The sequence below is a fragment of the Zosterops lateralis genome, assembly GCF_965231275.1.
Source record: "Zosterops lateralis genome assembly, chromosome: 1".
NCBI lineage: Eukaryota > Metazoa > Chordata > Aves > Passeriformes > Zosteropidae > Zosterops > Zosterops lateralis.
Window position 1 is genome coordinate 9,754,503 of NC_139762.1, and position 18,188 is coordinate 9,772,690.

At 40.8% G+C, this 18,188-nt stretch overlaps 1 protein-coding gene across 1 annotated transcript; it reads left to right on the forward strand.

The window, feature by feature from the left end:
• Nucleotides 1-298: 298 nt before the first annotated feature.
• Nucleotides 299-14,829, forward strand: NOM1 (nucleolar protein with MIF4G domain 1; the record flags this gene model as incomplete). Its single annotated transcript, XM_083878861.1, has 11 exons — nt 299-1,252; nt 2,039-2,163; nt 3,092-3,287; nt 5,109-5,432; nt 5,914-6,024; nt 6,838-7,005; nt 7,608-7,729; nt 11,456-11,588; nt 11,948-12,079; nt 12,800-12,909; nt 13,815-14,829. The coding sequence occupies 11 exons, from the start codon at nt 299-301 to the stop codon at nt 13,990-13,992; spliced, it is 2,553 nt and encodes an 850-aa protein (XP_083734987.1). The 3' UTR covers nt 13,993-14,829.
• Between the last annotated feature and the right edge of the window lie 3,359 nt (nt 14,830-18,188).

Sequence of the window (18,188 nt, forward strand, 5' to 3'; positions counted from 1 at the left end):
TTATAAAAATGAACTTAATACAAGGAACAAACACATACATAAAACTGATAAAACCAAAACCACACCACTACATTCGGTCACAGGTTGGACTCGATGATCTCAGAGGTCTTTTCCAACCTAATTTATTCTCTGATTCTTAAATACTACGCACAAACGAGGGGATCTGTACAGACCGAGCGCTTTTCATGCAGCGCCCCAGGAGGGCCCCGTCCCCTCAGAGCCGCCCGCGCCCAGCAGGGGGCGCTGTGCCCGGCATGGCGGCCGCGCGGCGGAAGCGGCGGCCCGGCCCCTCTCCAAGATGGCGGCGCCCAGGCGCGGTGTGGCCGCGGGCGGGATGAAGCGGGGGGCCCGCGCCCGCCGCGGCAGGAAACTGGATCGGCTGCGGCAGGCGGTGCAGGACTACGTGCAGGCGGCCGGCGACCAGCCGCCGGTGGCCCTGCTCAAAGACTCGGAGAAGTACAACCGCAGGAGCCGCCGGGACGCCAGGAAGGAGAAGCGCAGACTAAAGCGGAGCCGCCGCCGCCGACTCCAGCGCGGGGAGTTGGTGGAGGCTCCCACCGCCCCGGCCAAGCCCGCTCCGGTCAAGCCGGCTCAGGCCAAGCCCGTTCCGGGCAAGCCCGCCGCGGCCAAACCCGCTTCGGCCAAGCCGGATCGGGCCAAGACCACTCCGGCCAAGCCGGCTCCTGCCGCCCGCCCCGGCGCCCCGGCTTCGCCCGCCGCTGGGAAGCCGCGGCCCAGGCTGGTGTCGGCACCGACATCGGCGGCCGTTGAGGCCCCATCGGCCGCCGCAGCCGCCTCGGCGCGGAAACGGGCCCTGCTTGAAGCCAACGAGGAGGAGGACAAGGAGATCCGGCGGCTGGAGCGGCAGCTGGGGCTCGGGAAGCGGCGCAAGAAGCAGGAGGGGCCCGGGGCCGAGCGGCTGCCGCAGAGTTTCCTGCGGGACGGGCTGGGGTACGTGCTGGGAGCGCTGGGCACTCGGGCCGGGCTCAGCCAGCTCTGCGAGAGCAGCGACGAGGAGGAGCAGAAGGAGACCGAGCCGAGGCCAAGGGAGCGCCCCCCGGAGAAGGAAAAGGATGAGGATGATGAGGACGAGGAGGGTGATGAAGACGAGGAGGACAACGAGGATGATGAGGATGGTGAGGACGAGGAGGCTGAGGAAGACGCCTCAGACCCCGCCGAGGAGAGCTCTTCCCCCGAAGACAGCGGAGTGTTAGAGCACAGCGAGGAGGAGGAAGAGGACGAGGAGGCAGAGGTAGGATGTTCGCCTCAGACAGCGCAGACCTTCCTCAAGCACATCCCGCAAGCTGAACCAACACAGAGCTGAGTCCCGTCGCCGCTCTAAGCCCAGGTGTTTGCTGTGTCCAGCCGGGCCGCGTGGAGTGTTGTCCTGGTTCACAAGAGCCGGGCCCAGGGACAGTGTTCACTTGAGGGGTCTGCCGGGTCCCAGGGACGCTTGTTAGACGTGGAGGGGACAGTTCCCGAGTCAGGCTGGTGGCAGATAATACCCTACAGCACAAGGCGTGTGGGAGCTGTGTGTGAAATCCGCAAATAAAAGAAGCTGCCCTGGCATTAGTGTAAGAATATGATCATGCGCTTCTGCAAAGACAGCTTGTGTTGGAATTAACAGCGTTACACACTGACGTTACTTATGAAAGATCTCAGAGGTTCGGCCAGAATTAGGTCATGTTGAATGGGTGGAGCAGAGGAGATCACACAGGCCATTCAGCCCTCATGGGCCTAAACTTAAACTGTCGCTGATAAAACTTGAGTAAAACCAAGACTTAAGATGTCAGGTGTTAATAACCGTAACTTAAAGAAAGGGAAGAGGGGCTTTGCTGTCATCAAGTTTGTCATAAAGGGTAATTTTTTGCCTGCTTCTTTTCTTTGTGTTGTTCCTTTGGCATTGATTATTAGATGGTAAGATATATCCTTAACTAAAAGTTTGGTACTTTAATCTTAAATAGAAATATATTTTTGTGTTCGAGTGTTTAAAATACTGGTCTCATCTGATACCTTGTTTTCTTGTTTTCCTGGTAAGAGTGATAATCATGGTGCTACAAAGTATGTTCCTCCACAAATAAGGAAAGCACAGGAGACACTAGATGACAAGAAAAGAGAAGAATTGGGAAGACTGAAGAAAATGGTGAATGGCCTCATTAATAGGTAGTGTAATAAGTCATTAATCTTTCTGGATTAATGTGACAATGCTCATCATTCAAGCCTGGGTGGCAAGGATGGGACTTTTCTCTTCACAAACTGATTTTAAGTTGGCAATCATGTCTGCTATTGTTAAAAATAATTATCTTTATTGGTATAAATTCTTCAAAGTTAGTCATTCTATATGTTGAAGAATGTAGAAAATAAATTTAGAATTGGGCTGGATTCCACACAGCAGTTGCCTGCAAGTGCTAGGTATAATTCACTAAGTGTCAGTTGGAGTATGCTTACTAAAAAAAAACAAACAAACAAAAAAAAAACAAACAAAAAAAAAACCTGAGAAGAAAACAGGTTTGGGTTTGTTTTGGGTTTTTCTAATAAATTAAATTTCTCCAACATTACAACTGAGGAGGAGCGACCCTTCCTAGGTTAAAGTACTGCAGAATAGAAAAAATAATTAACATTCATTTCCCTCTTAGTGTATTTTTTGAATCAGAAATCTATTGGCAATTTTCATCTGTTACCTGTAAAACATAGACTAGAGTTTGTTCAGTCATTTGAAATACCATATGTGTTAAAGTATAAATTATTTTCATACTTAATTTCTTCAAAAACCGTGATGTGCCACAGTTAAAACTGCTAAAACCAGTCTCTTTTTGTAATAAATCTGTTCAGTGTGACAGTAAGCAGATTGACAGTTGTTGTTAACTGTTTTTACATGTAATTTTTTTAAACTACCCTAGAATTAAATGTACTATACTTTTTTAGTTTAGTAAACACAGAAAACTACAAAAGGTCCCTTCCAGTCATCTTATCAATCTTCTTAAGTCAAACTAACTTCTCCAAAAAGAATGATTGTTTGTTGGGTGAACTCAAAATTGTGGAACCATATAAGGAGAAGAAAGAGTCAACACTGGATTTTGTTTTCCCATAGGCTGAGTGAACCAAATTTGTCCTCCATCAGTGGACAGATGGAGGAGCTCTACATGGCCAACAGCAGGAAGGACATGAACGACACTCTGACAGACATTCTCATGAACGCCTGTGTCACTGCAGTTGCCATGCCTGCAAGGCTCCTGATGGAGCACGTCCTTCTGGTCAGCATCCTTCATCACAATGTAGGAATTGAGGTAATTCTTGTGCTTGGGACAAATTCTGTGTAATAATACATATTGTAGAGTGTTTTCCTTGATGTTTTGTTTGAATTGCCTTGTAATTTTTAACTGTGTGGCACTAACAAGTAACTTTAGTTGAGTTTCATCAGTATTTTGTGGCTTATTTGCAAGGCTCCCACAAGTGAAAGGGTCTAAGTACATTGCTTTATCTGATTTTATTTCCTCTGTGAGTTACCACTGGTCAGTTATAAAAGCATCATTTTTTCATAAAAATGTTTCCGCACTCAGTAATCAAAAATTTCTTACCTTCAGCTCCTCTTCCCTTTAGTTACACTAATCTGTTTCTGTTCTCATGGATACATGAGGGTATTGGTTTTGAACTATGAATATCTAGATAAGAAAAATGTTATAACTACAGGAATCCTTTTACAATGGTAGATAAACTTATTTTCTAAGCAAATCATGCAAATCATCAGCAGTATTAAATAGTTACAGTGTGGAATATGAAAAAACTTCAAAAAACATGCTAATTTTTGGAGGGGATTTTGGTTTGTGTTTTTAAGCCTGATGGATGAGGCAAAATCCATCTTGCCCAAGCTGATGCTGAAGCTCCTGATGCTGATGCTGAAGGGAAGATTTTAGCTAATTTCAGTGAATGTCTGTCAGGAAACAGAGTTGTTTCAGCAGTATGTTCCTATTAGATTACTCTTTTTTCTTCCCCCCACGTCTCAATGCAAAAGATGTATTAATGCAGGTTTTTCAGTTTGTCATACAGTGGCCTGAATGCTGGCCCTGAAACCATATTAAATATCAGATGGATGCAATTACAGCAGCTTTCTCCATGTAGACTTGGCATGAAACTTTTTTTTGGTCCTTCTTTGCTGCTTGAAAGGCACTTCCTACTGCAGATACAGTGTTTCTGTAAAATAAATGTACAATATGCATTATATGAAAGTGTGATGGTACAGCTGCACTGAGGATTAGGTTGAGCACTGCAGAAGTTGGCCTGTGTTTATAAATTTGCGCTGCCATTGGATAGTTAACACTTTAGCTGGTCAAGGCTTGTAATGCAAGTCAATACTGCTGTTGGGACTTAGTTTTCCTAAGGTCCACAGATTTTAGCTCAATAATAATGGCTGAGGGTCTTATTTAGCAGCAATGTATTCATTACCTCCCTATGTTTTAGAGCCTATAGACTTTCTAATCCCAGCCTTTAGCATCAGTTCTCTCTTCAGAAATAAATATATTCCGAAATTTCTTTTCCCAGCTGTACCACTGACAAACGTCTAAGAACTATCCCCACTTCAAAAGCAGCTTCACCTTATGCTCAGCAACTGTGAAAACTTGGTATTTTGGGGATTTTTTTTGCAATATTATTTTTTATCCTCTTATTAAGGATTTTGTTCTGGAATACTGAACTCAGGAATGCATTTGCTTTTTGACACACAGCTTTTCCTGGATGAATGACTTGCAGCAACAGCATGCTGGTCTGGCAGCTGGAAAGATGCTAATATGTGTCCATGAATATTATGTAAATAAATGTTGATGTATGTGTACTATAGGTTCATAATACTTGTTTTGCTTGCACAGGCTTTAAAAGGCAACTGGATATCAAATATGAGGTGTAAATAACATAGACTTCTACAAAAATGTCACACCACTTAGATATTTGTGTATGTAAATGTAGAACATCTATGTTGATTGAGAGGAGCAACAATGTTTCTTTAAAACTAACAGTGGCAATGACCCAAAAATGAATTTTACAGATGTCTGTAAAATCTACTTACAGTTAACTGCTGGATTTTTTTTTTCCCCCCTCAATGGAATTGTTGCCAGGTTGGTGCTCACTTTTTGGAAGCTGTGGTGAAGAAATTTGATGAACTCTGTAAAAGTGATGCTGAAGGGAAAGAATGTGAAAATCTGCTTGCCTTGATTGCTCATCTGTATAACTTCCATGTGGTTCATTGCCTGCTGATCTTTGATATTCTGAAAAAGCTTGTTAGTACTTTCACTGAAAAAGAGATTGAGCTGATTTTGTTTCTTCTGAAAAATGTGGGCTTTTCCTTAAGAAAAGATGATGCATTGGCTTTGAAAGAACTGATCACTGAAGCCCAGAGGAAAGCAAACGCAGCAGAGAAGAAATTCCAGGATCAGACTAGGGTATGTTTGTTCTAAAAATTTTATATTCTCAACAGCCTGTAATAAGTACTTGGATACATAGTTTACAGAAACATTTTCTGCTACATTCTATTCAGGTTCTAAATTGCCGTAAGTGTGATATTCTGTTATTTGCATTCTTCTTGTCTGTCTTTCTGCATTAGTTCTTAGGACACAGACACCAAAATGCTCGTGATGGGTGGGACAGGACTGGTGTGTGTCTTATGCAGTGGACAGTTTTTCTGTTTCATGATACTTTGTACACTTCAAAAAGTGGTCACTGAGGCCATGCTGTTTAGCAGATGAAGCTTGTACACAAATTAAGGTAATAGGGGTTAAAGTAAATATGTTGTACTTAAATTTTGGTGTATATTGCCAGCTGAGCTGCTTATTCTCACAGAATAGTAATTTCAAAGTACACTCTTCTACTTTATTTAATAAACCCCCAGCTCAGAATCCATGGAACTGTTTATTTTCCCAATAGGTTCGGTTTATGCTGGAGACTATGCTGGCACTCAGGAACAACGACATGCGTAAGATTCCTGGGTATGATCCTGAACCAGTTGAAAGACTCCGCAAATTGCAGAGATCACTGGTGAGAACTCTCTTGGCTGGTGTAGCCTTGTTATTCTTAATCCAGGAGTAATTATTTGTATTGGAGGTCAGCCTTCTTGGGGATTTTTTTGTTGAGGGTATGTTTTGGAGTTGTTTTGTTTTGTTTTTGTTTTTTTGACAGGATGAGCAGTTTGTCTAGAACACCCCAGGATAAAAGGGGTGAAAGTAGTTTATCAGTGCAGGATGTGCATATCAGGATAAGAGGCCAGGCAAAAACAAGCTAGGTAGCCTAGTTCTGTAGAATTTCCTCTTTTAAATTTTTGCAGCCCTTCTGATACACTTTTAGACTCTGTTGTTGAAAATTCTTATTTTGTTCAGAGTTTAATTTTTTTGTTATTTGAGCTGTACAACACATAAGGCAGTTTATTGTATCGTTTTATGTAGTCACAGGTGTCCAAAAGGAAAATCATGACCAGATTGTAAGATGCTGCAATGTCAGCATCCTCTGAATTCTAATCGAATTTGTGATTGGAAGATGTCTGCTTTTTAGATTAGTATCTCTCTTTTGAAATAAAAAACCCAAGAGCTTCTACGTGTAGATTTATGCAACTTTATGCATTTAAAAAATTACAGCATATGTGAAACTTGTAAATTCTTTTCAGGTTGCTGATTGAAACAAAGGTTGAGAAGGAAACATGGGAAGACCTTTATGGAGATATGAACTTATATGTTTAAAGTTTTTGTTTAAAATTAATTTTAAGTAATTAAAGTATTTGTTGTTTTCTGTAATAAAAGGGAAAAAAAGTTTCAAATAAAAGCTTTTGTGTTGGTTTTTATTTTTTTGTTGCTCCAGGTTCACAGCAGTGGTTCAGGAAAAGACACTCAGCTCCGCGTGTCCCTGGAGTCTCTCCTCAGTGCTGACCAGGTCGGTCGCTGGTGGATCGTGGGATCATCCTGGACTGGAGCACCAATGATCAGTGATACAAAAAGCCAGGCTCAGCAAAAGCTGCATGTAGGAAAGGTAAATCCAAATTATAAGTCTAAGTGTGTTTGTGATCTCTTGAAGATTTTTCATATGTGTCAATAAGTTCATTCAGAGCCCACCAAAAAAACATTCTCATGCTATTGTAAGACCGAGCTTTTGGACTGTAAATTCTGCTCTCAGGTTTTTTAAAAGATTTAAAACATTTAAAACTCACGTGCTTCGTAAGAGCCATTACTACAATTATGGTATCACTTATCCTATGGATTTGCTAAGGTGAAAGAAGAAACTTGATTCAACAGTGGATTTGCTAGTAGGAATTCTGATAAGTTGTGGTGTCTGTCTGTGGCATATATCCAAGCTGATTCCAAAAGTAAAGGGATGAGCTAGTCATGGTGAATTACTTATGCTAAAGAAGCACGTATTAAAATTAATTGGCACAATTAAAGTAGATTAAAATGTATTTCCATAGTTGAAAAAGCTCCTGATGATGCCTCTGCCTCTGGACAAAAGCTCAGGACCTTTGGCTTGGTGATTCACTGTTTACTGGAGAGCTTCACTGATGCTGTTATTTACGGCTGTGCAGAAATAACTTTTTTTAAGGCAAACATAAATAAAATAGCATATAACTTTATTTTCAGGTGAGTTCAAAAATAATGGAGCTTGCTCGTAAGCTGAGAATGAACACTGATATCAGGAGAAGTATTTTTTGTGTCTTGATGACAAGTGAAGACTTCATGGATGCCTTTGAAAAACTTCTGAAGTAAGTACAGCCCAGTATAGAAATCAGCACAGAACTAAAAATAGGTTGTAAATACAGCATCTCTACTCTGGGCTTAAGAATATTCAGTTGATAATGCAATTAAAAGAAGTGCATAGCTAGGGGTCCACATAGGGTAAAAGGGTAGGGGAAGGGACCTGGTGTAAAGATTAATGGGGCAGGAAGAACTGACTGGCAGACAGAGGAAAGGAATAGCTCCTCTTGTTGTCACTCCTGGCTGTAACTGTGCTTTGCAACATGTTTTGATGTAAGGAACCTGTGTCTTTTTGCATTGGAGCTGTGTATCCCAGTAGAGTGGATGGAAGGCTGCTGCAGGTTTGTTTCCTTACAGAAGCTTCTTTCCTTACAGAAGATCCACTGCAGAACATCTCTTGGGTTTTTTGCTGAATTGCTGTGATTTCTGTACTACTGCCCCTTCTTTGAGTTCTTGCCACCTTGTTAAGCCATCTCTGTCCATACTTGCATGACCTGGTAGTGTTCTAGCACCTCCACTTCCCTCTTGCAGAATTTATTAGCTTTGAGTTTGCTTCACATTAAGACCAATTCTCTCCCCTTGATGAGCAGCTCTTCAGAAGATGTGATCAAGGAAGAGCTCAAACTAAGCTATTCCTTGTGTTTGTCAGAATATTAATTGTAAAACTGCAGGAACTGGGAGGGGAGAGCTCAGGTCTGAACTTTTCTGTCTCAGCCTTGTAACTCAAGGATATTGTCTTACCAGGATGGCATGCAATTATTTAATTTGCTTACTGAACCAAAACAGACTTAGTAATAAAGTCAACTAATATTTGATTAAATGCCACTTCTGCAAAACACAGCTTGGACTTAAGACTGTGATGGAGTCATTCCAATATCTTAATATGGTCTGTTCAATTAAAAGAAATTAGCTGCTGCTGCAGCTCTTGCCAAGACCTGGCAGCTCAATTTGCAAATTGGACTTGACTCTCATCTGTGCTATTTAAGCTAGTACACAAATCTGAATACATACAGGGTTGGCAGAAAATCTCTCTGCAGGCTGACTGGTGTGTGTTGGTGCTGATGTTTATACAGCAAACTCAAAGAGAGGAATTCTTAAATCTGCCCACATCTGGCAGAGTATAATGGAAAGTACACATAATTGTCAGTGAAGGAATTAACTTCAGTGTGAACATGTGTTCCAGAGTGTATGGGAATTTGTATTTATATGTTTGATGTCAGTCTCCTGAGGAAGAGCCTATAAAAATATTTTAACTGCTCTTGTTGATTCATCTGCTGCTAGTTCTGTGGCAGAGTTGAGGTGTGGTTAAAGGATAATTTAATCTATTTGAAATCCAGGCTGCTATAGTTTTTCTAGTCCCTTTCATCTCTACTGCAAATGAAAGTAGTTTAAAGCCAGAACAGCTCCCTGAAGTGGCTCAATGATTGCAGAGGTGTCAGTGAAGAGAGAGGGCTGAGAACATCACTGGTGACAAAAAGCTGAGAATGAGAGTGGATACTGAAAGGCCACACCTTTTTCACAAACCACAGTTTCTATCAGGAGAGAGAATGAATGCTGCTTAATTTTGATGGAGAGGCAAGTTTTGAAGTTACTTTGTAGACAAAAAGAAATCAAGAAACTTCACATCTCAGAAAATACTGAGCCACTCATGAAAGGCTCAGCTGTCCTGTTGGAGTGAGATGCATAATTCAGGATAGCAAGTGTCTACCAAAGTGAGTGTATCTACTAATATAATTTGAACTTTTCAAAGGGGATTTAAGAGTTGCTCTTTTTAATCTGAAGGCAGTGATAGTCTTGGGCTTCCGCTGATGATAACTAACCTACTTGGAGGCAGGATTCTGCTGGTGACAAATAACCTGCTTCAGAGGCAATTATCCCATTTACAGCAGGATCAAAATAGACAAGTCCCTGGGAATACTGTAACTCATGAATAATTGCTTCAGTGAGGTGGTTTCACATTTTTTATCAAAGAATATCAGGCTTATGAAATCTATACGGGTCCATGGTGAAGCCCAGCAGTGAGGACTCTTAAATTTTAGATGTTTAGGAATTCTAGTTCTGTGAAGAAGTGAAGGTAAGAAGAAAATTGAATATCCAAATGTTGTCACGTGGTTACAACTTTGGCAACATGAGCATTTCCTAAATAAGCAAGTCATGATAGGAGTGATGATGAACAAGGAAAAGGAGGATTGCAACCTAGTGATTGCATTGTAACTTCCCAAGTCGTCTATTAAATGTAAATCTGATAGCTGAAAACCTGTATACTTTTAAAAAAACCTTTTATTGCTCTGAAATCAGATGGAACTTGGCTGATGGGAGAACAGGTGGGTTATGACACAGAACAGCACTTCCAGTACTGGCTCCTTTTGGAAAGCAGACTTCTAAATTTTTACTGCTCATTAGCCTAGAAATCATCCCAGATTTTCCTACTGTAAAACTTTAAATTCCAGGGAGTTTGGGCTCAACAGCAATGTTTTCTCTGTTAATCTGGTGTGTCTGTGGTCACATGCAATGCAGATGTCCGGAGGTGTGTACAAAGGAGGGATATTGGCATCAAATAATGACCAAGTACTCTACAGACAGTAGGGCAAGTTCCAGTGGAGTCACTTGGTTAGAAAGTACTCTTGAGTTGTACTAAAGCCCATGAAACTTGAAATTGAATCAATGAGAAGATTTTTCTTTTAATCTTTTTCAGATTCTAATATGATGCATTTTTCATTTTAATTGGTTTTAATGCTGCCAAGCATTTGGCAGCATTTGGAAGTTAAATCATATTATCCACAGACCAGGTGCATTGTGAGTTAGTCACCATTCCATGCCAGAGTGTCTCAGCCCTCTTTTACACTGGTTAGCTGTTGGAGTGGGAAGGCTGCTCAGTCCTTGGCCTTCATACTGAGGCAGCCAAGATAGACAGATAGATAGATATAGATACTGTTTTCTCCAGGCTTTTTGGGTTTTTAAAGGTTCTTTGTAATCACTGACTGTATCCTCTTAGGCTACTATCAAACAAAAATGAATTTCAAGTATCATATAGCATGGATTTGACCCAGGGATTAAAAAATTTGTATCACCAAGTAAGAAAAATATCTAGGAATGTTTTCTTATCCCTACTAAGTACCACAAAAGTGAAGGGCCCTGGAAATGTTTCTCCAAATAAGCTTACACTGATCCAAAGGCTGTTTTTCCTCCCATGACCATAAGTACAAGCAGGATCAAGGTATCACATATGGGATATCATATGAAATTATCACAATGGGACCCTACAGTTCTTGTTTCACTGTTTAGCCTTTGTTTCACTATTTAAACCTTGTAGTGGTATCTGTAGGTGCAGTGCTACTGCTGGTACCTCTGTGCTCTCTCTTCTGTTCATGGAGAGCTGCAAACATGGAGTGGGATACCTTTCCTTCCCTGGGCAATGATAATACTTTTATCATTCCACTTCTGTTTCTTGAGGTCTTACTTTTGCATCTCTTCTTTTAACACCCATAATGCTTCAGCATTTCCTCAGTGTCATAGCAGGATACTTGTTTAGCCAACACTCTTAAACGTTGGAGTCCATTAGGAGTTTTAAAGACTTCATAGGTACTTTGTAACTAGTAAAATTTCATGTGATGTTTGGAGATATTTTAAAGTATCAGTACAGTCAACAACTCTCAGATGTTGACTGTAGCTCTTACTTTGTGTCAGCAAGTTTTTCCTTACAAAATGATTCTCAATTTCTTGCTAAATTTTAGGCTTGGACTGAAAGACCAGCAGGAGAGAGAAATAGTTCATGTCATCCTTTACTGCTGCTTACAGGAGAAGACATTCAACCCCTTCTATGCATTTTTGGCCAGCAAGTTTTGTGGATATGAAAGACGATTTCAGGTAAAGACAAATCTGTTGCTTCATTGTTTTTGTCCTGATTGTGGTTAGGAAGACAGTTACTGAGTATCTGAGAAGGGATGCATGTCTGTTAGGATCCTGATCCCAAGGAAAAATTCTGCTGGTATGGCTAAGCATTCAGTGAGACATACTCATGGTCAGATCTGAATAGGAAATCAAATGCTGAATGTTTTTCTCCTTCTGTTTTATGCATTTTAAAATAATTGGAACAGTCTGATCAAGCATTTCTGTTAATTAAAGAGGGCTTATAAAGAATAGAAGGTCAAAATGTTTGTTATGTTGTTACTCATTTAAGCAGCCACTTGATTTGTTGGATTTTTTTTTTTACCTTTGACCCCTAGATGACATTTCAGTTTAGTATTTGGGACAAAATCAGAGACTTAGAAAACCAGTCAGCTGCTGCCATCTCCAACTTGGTTTCACTGCTGGCTCATTTAATAAGGACAAAATCACTGCCACTTTCAGTTCTCAAGGTTGGTGTGTTTTATTTTCAAATCCTTTTGTGTTTTCCCTGCATTTTCTAGTTCTATGGAAAGTGTATTTTCTCTGTTACCTATCTGGTACTTTAGCTGATTATGCTAAGACAAAGGGTTTTTTTTAAATTACCAAATTGTTCCAATTGATTGATTATGGTAATGCTGTCATTTGGGGAAGGGAACCTGTGGTGACCCAGACATAGAGCAAGTCTACATTTCTTTATTTAGAGCAGTTGTGAGATTATTTCCTTTAGTGTATCCAGAGTTGGAACCGAGGCCCCTTCATTAGCAGGCTTTGCCAGTGGTTTTTGTGCTATGGTTTTTAGCTGATGTTGTTTTTATTAGACGAGAAAGTGCTGAGTAGATTTCTTGGATTTCAGAATGGAGAGTCCTTAGAATTCTATTAGAAAAGTAACTGGAATGTATTAAACAGGCAATTAAATGGATTGTCCCAGGTACTTACAAAGTATTTATCTAATTGAGAAAGGACATCTGGTATTCTGGTATCAGTAGACTTTTATTCCTTAGAAGCCTCTTTGCTTCCATTATTGATTGGCTTTTGGAGGCAGCCTTCTCAGGTAATTATTCTGTGCTAAACTCAAGGTTCAGTATATGCAGAGGCCAGTTGGTATGCTGAAAGTTCTTCATTTAGGAGAGAAGATCAGCTGTTTGAAATACTTGCATTAATCTAATTCTCCCTCTCTGTCTGTCTGCCAGGTGATTGAATTCAGTGAATTGGACAAACCCAAAGTCCGTTTCCTACGACAGGTATTAAGCACACTGTTAACCAAAGCAGATGAGGAAGAAATTACTGACATTTTTATGAGGTAAGTGACCTCATCTCCAGAGATCCCTTGTTGAGTAGTAATTAAGAAGATAAGAAGTTTGTTTATTTTGTTTGGAATTGCACTGTGCCTTTTCCCACACATCAGTCCTCCATCCCTTAAAATGTGAGCTCTTCCTGGCTGAGGGGGCAGCTGTGTCCTATGTGTGTTGGTGCAGGCTCTGATAGAGATGCAACTCTGTTGTACAAAAGAAGGCTTCCAGATATTCATTTTGGTCATAGGATTTTCATGAGCAGAGCTCTGTAATTCCCTGTTTCCCTTATTGCTGTACCACCTGTGTGCAGTGGGATTCACTCTGCTACCAGTCATTGCTAGGATGTATTATAAGAAGGAAAAAGAAAGTGATATTAATGAGGCAAATATTTGTGGTATTTTTAATGGGTATTATATATTTATAATATATATTTAATGTGGTATTTTTACTTTTTTTTAATCAATATTTTCTGAAAAATCTTATTTTTGATATGGGACAGAGTTGCCTGGAAGGGCTGGGAAACTTCCACCCTTAGAGATGCTTAGGACTTGAATGGATAAGACTTGCAATGTACATAAAGTTAGAAATAATTAGGTGGTGATGTTTCAGCTGTCATGCAGCAACACAAGGAAGCTTGAACACGGTGTTTGCTTTATTCTTTTCTGTAATGTAATTGTTTACAAAGCAAGCCTGAGGCTGCAATATTCCATTTTAGTGTTGAGGCCAGTTGTATGTTGTGTGTTTGGGCTGTTTGCCAAATCAAGGTAGACTTGGTAATTTGAAAGCTTCTTCAATAAAACTTCTTTTATAGGTTGTATTTTTTTCTACAGATCTATTTGAAGAAGATGATAAAATTAAGAAACTTCTGAGATGAGAGAAGACTAAATAATATTTTTGATCTGTATCTTTACAGGGTATCTGACAACCCCAAACTGGGAATGCTGCGGGAAGGCTTGAAACTCTTCCTTACCCACTTCTTACTAAAACATGCACAAGCCCAAAAGAGTGCTGAAGAAGCTAGCTTGTTAAAAGAGAGAGTGGAACTCGCAACCAAGGCTTTAGAGGCAAAAGAACCCAAATTGAAGCTATAGTTATGTTTTTCTCTAATAAAACATACAGAAAAACTGAGCTGGGCTCTTTTAGACGGGAAAAATTGAGAATGAGGAGAGCTGTGTTACTCCAAAGGATCCATTTTTTAATGTAAACAGTTACTTTGCTCTATGTGCTAATTAGAGGTTTAATTGAAGGGGATAAAGGCCTTTTCGAAGAAAGGGAAAATGTAGTTTTGTCATGTCCTTTTTTGGTATAAGTGCTTTATGTTGACAGTTGGTATCTGGAGAAGAGGGTCAACTTCTCTTCTGTGACACTTGTCAGCAGTGGTGTTCTGCATTGCAAATTCTAGCTGTTCATTTAAAGTAATAAAAGAAGCAGCCTTAACTAAAGGCTTTTAATAAGGAACCATGGTACTCACCTGAAGAAAGGGGCCACTAGATGGCACAAGCACTGGTGAGTCAGTTGGGGAAGAAATCAACTTTTTTCTTAAAGTGTTGGAAGTTATTTGCTAATTCTGTGAATTGATTCCCTGACTGTGGGTCAGGAAAAGATCTTCAGTTGGATTCAAAGCTGTAGCAAAGCAACTTGAAGATCTGTCTTTGCCCAATTATATTGGGTTTAGAGATCACAGCACAATTTTATGGCTTTTTTAGCTTGTTTTTCACAGCTTTAGAATTGGAGTTGCCAAATCACTTGTGTTAATCAGATTTTTCTAGGCATAAACAATATCATCAATACGAGTCTTAAGAAGAGAATACCTCCCTTAAGAGTTTAGTCACATTTTTCATTTGGTTATTTAAAAAAAATTAGGGACATTTCTTCCTGTAACACTGTAAATGCTTTGTTTCTGTTGTCACCTTACCTCTACACATTAAATTGCCATTTTTCTAAATGCTTTGGTGTTTGTGTTAACTTTATTCTGGCAGGCAGGGAATGACCTTAAATTGGGTGGAGAAGGGAAGTGCTTTCTTCTCTGGAATGTGCATCTGTGATCTACCTGCGTTGGAGTTGTCAGCCCTGTTTCTGTAGCCAGACTTGCCTCTGATGTCCAATGGGCCATTTACTTATGGTGCCTCCCAATTGCCTTTGATAGCAATTGATCTGTCCCTGTTGGGAAAATTTATTTTTTAATCAAATTGTTAAATGTAATATATTCTGCTTGCTTCAGGTGTACTGTTTCCAGGTGGAGAAGTGCTTCCCCCAGCAGCCAGGGAGCTGGTTTTTCTCACCTTTCCTCTGAGAGGATAGGGCAAGCTTTAGGGAAAAAGATGTCCTGGGAGCAGAGAGACCTGCTTTCAAAATCCTGGGTTACACTAGCAAAGTAACAACAGAAGAGATTATTATCGAAAGAACAAAGCAAGATGCTTTTTTCAGCCTGTTTTATATCACTGGCAGCTTTTAATTGTACAAAACTAGAAAATTAATTGCAAAACTAGGAAATTAATTGCAATAAAATTAATTATGGTATTTTCAAGAATTCATACCAATTAACAAAGTGTGGGCAGCAGAAGAATTTTGAATTTTTATTTTGGTGTTTACAAAAGCCACAATTTTAGGGGAGGTGTGTAAACATCTCCCCTTACAACCATCCATATCAAACCTTGTACTTAAGTTTTGGAGTATGGACTCAGGAAAAAAATCTGTGCAAGCCCCTAAAATTAGCTGCTGTGGAACACCTGGGACTCTGTGAGTAAAAACTGTTCCCCCTACACTGCAGCAGCCAGTTAATTAATTGACCTTTTTGCAGGAGTTTAGGTAGACCAGTGTGTCAATCTCTTGGTGGTTTAATAACACACAAATGGAAACGTTGCTCTGTCAGGGAGGTTGAGGCAACTTGGCTGCTGGAGATAAATTTTCAATCATCTTCCTCAGCCCAAAGGTGCCCAGCTGCCTGTCCCTGCAGGATGTAGGGGCTTTGCTTGGTGGTGGGAGCTGACCAGCTCTGCTGCTGTGGCAGCATTGCCAAGTGTTTTATGGGTGTGAGCATTTCACTTGCTGCTGCTGCCTGAGGTGGTACAACACAGGTGTTACTGTGCAATTAGAGGAGATGGTTTTAACCTTACAGTCTAGAATTACAATTGCCTTTTTTTCCTCCCCATTGAGACTTGCATTAATTGTTATTTCTCCCAAAGAGCTTATATGTTTTGTTCAAAGTTAGTGTTATCAGAGCCATTGTATAGTTACTGAAAACAGATTTTACCTGCCTGGGATTTTACATTTGCAGATTTATGTGTAAACATCATTTAAAATAAAAAACACTTTCCAAGGGAAGTAGCAGAAATACACTGCCAGCCCACAGTGCTGTAGTGACATCAATGATGGGGGTTGTGGGTGATTCTGCACAAGTCCCATCCTCTCACTGTGATTCAGTGAGGGAATAACTGTCTAACAGAAATCTGACAATTCCAAGATCAATGTGAATTCCTGAGTCGTGGATCTTGTCATATTTAACAACTTTTTCCATGGTCCTACTGGCCAGACTGCCACTGCTGTTGATGTACATGAGCATCTGCAAACTGTTGCTTCAGTGGTCATTACATTCCAAGGATATAAAGCACATGTGAAAAGGAAAGCAGAGAGGATTTTGTACTTATAAATACACATATAAATATTAAAACATATATGTAAAATGTATATACATTTTATAGGTACTCTACATGTATGCTTCCGTGTCCAAACATGCATTATGCACAATGTATAATTTTTTGCATGTATCGTACTTCTAACCCTGGAGAAAAAACTTCTTGTCCCAGCAGAGCTGGCCCTGCCAGAGTCTCTCCTCCTTCTATCAGGGCTGTAAGGTAAGAGCAGCAAGACCAAATGCTGGTGGTTGCCTTCCTGCAGGACTGCACACTAAGCACTGCCTGCCAGCAGAGACTGCTGGGGAAGTTACACCTGGCTGGGATATATTTTGCTTTGTCTGCCACAGAATAAGAGTTTAATAACGTACGCAAAATACAGCCCATTGAGATTTCTTCCTGTTGAGTATTAGTCTGGCAGCCCACGTCAAACCCCTGTGAGAAATGGTCCATGATCATTCCGGTAATGGAGATGCCACTTAAAATGTCCCAAATTCTTCCACACAGCAGCTTTGGGAGAGTTGCTACTTAATGAGAAGAAAAGGGGTTTGGATTGGTAAAAATACAATATGCTGGAAAGCCAAGCAGCTACAATTGCAACACTAATCCTTACTCCCACCAGACCAATTGGAAAACACGGCATGATTTGCTTTAGATGCATTTAACAAAAAGCCGGATGTTTGATTTTTTAGTTGTGTAGCAGAAAATTTCAGTTCCCCCTTTAAACAGCACGATCCACTCATAGCTATTATGGCAGCTTCGATTTTTGTTTTTCTTTTAAGCTGGACAGCAAAGTTTTAAACTTTCTCTGTTTTCTGTATCAGAATTAACAGGGCAGTGCAGTCTGGTTTTTCGCTTTGGCCCGAGTGTTACGCTGATAAATCATACACAAGTCCTCTTGGCAGGGTTTTAACACCACACCTGAACGAGCCAAGTATCTGCAGGGCTTTTTTTCACTTGACATTTTTCCATTGTCCTGCAGGCCGGGGATGAGGGGCTGATGTCAGTCGTGCTCCGAAGGTGCAGACGCAGCGGGGCTGCCCTGCCTGGTGCTAGCGAAGGTGTGCAACCCAATCCTATGCTCAGAGCACATCTGGGATCGTTTAATCCCCATTGTTCTGCGGGTGAACTTTGCACATGAAAAGTTACAGCCCGGCAGCAGCCGGTGCACGACAGTGATTTCAGCTTAATAAATATATGAGTGGCAACTCTAATGCTCCAAGTTTTGTTGCACTGATGGTAATTGCAGCTTAGTGCCCAGCTACATCCCGTGTGTGTGAGCCAACGTGTGATGTTTTTTTCCTGCAGTTGATAAAGCAATTTTGTTTTCAGGAGACAATTTGATCCGTAGGGTCACTTTTAAAAGGCTGAGTGTACGTTTTACCCAAGACTTTTCGGGTTGGACTGTTTTCAAGGATTGTAGGTTAGAGACATGACTCTTTTACTATATGGCACTTTTTGTGATTTCATCTCCTGGAGGAACTTTCCTTCACCCTCCAGTAAAGCATGGTTTAACATGAGGCTTGCAGGCATGGACATCACAGCTGCCTGTAGGAAACAGCTGTGCTATCCCCAAATTCTGATGTGACCTGCAGCCTTGCTTTAAAGCAAATTACCATAGCCATCCCCTAATTTGGATGCATGCACAATTCCAA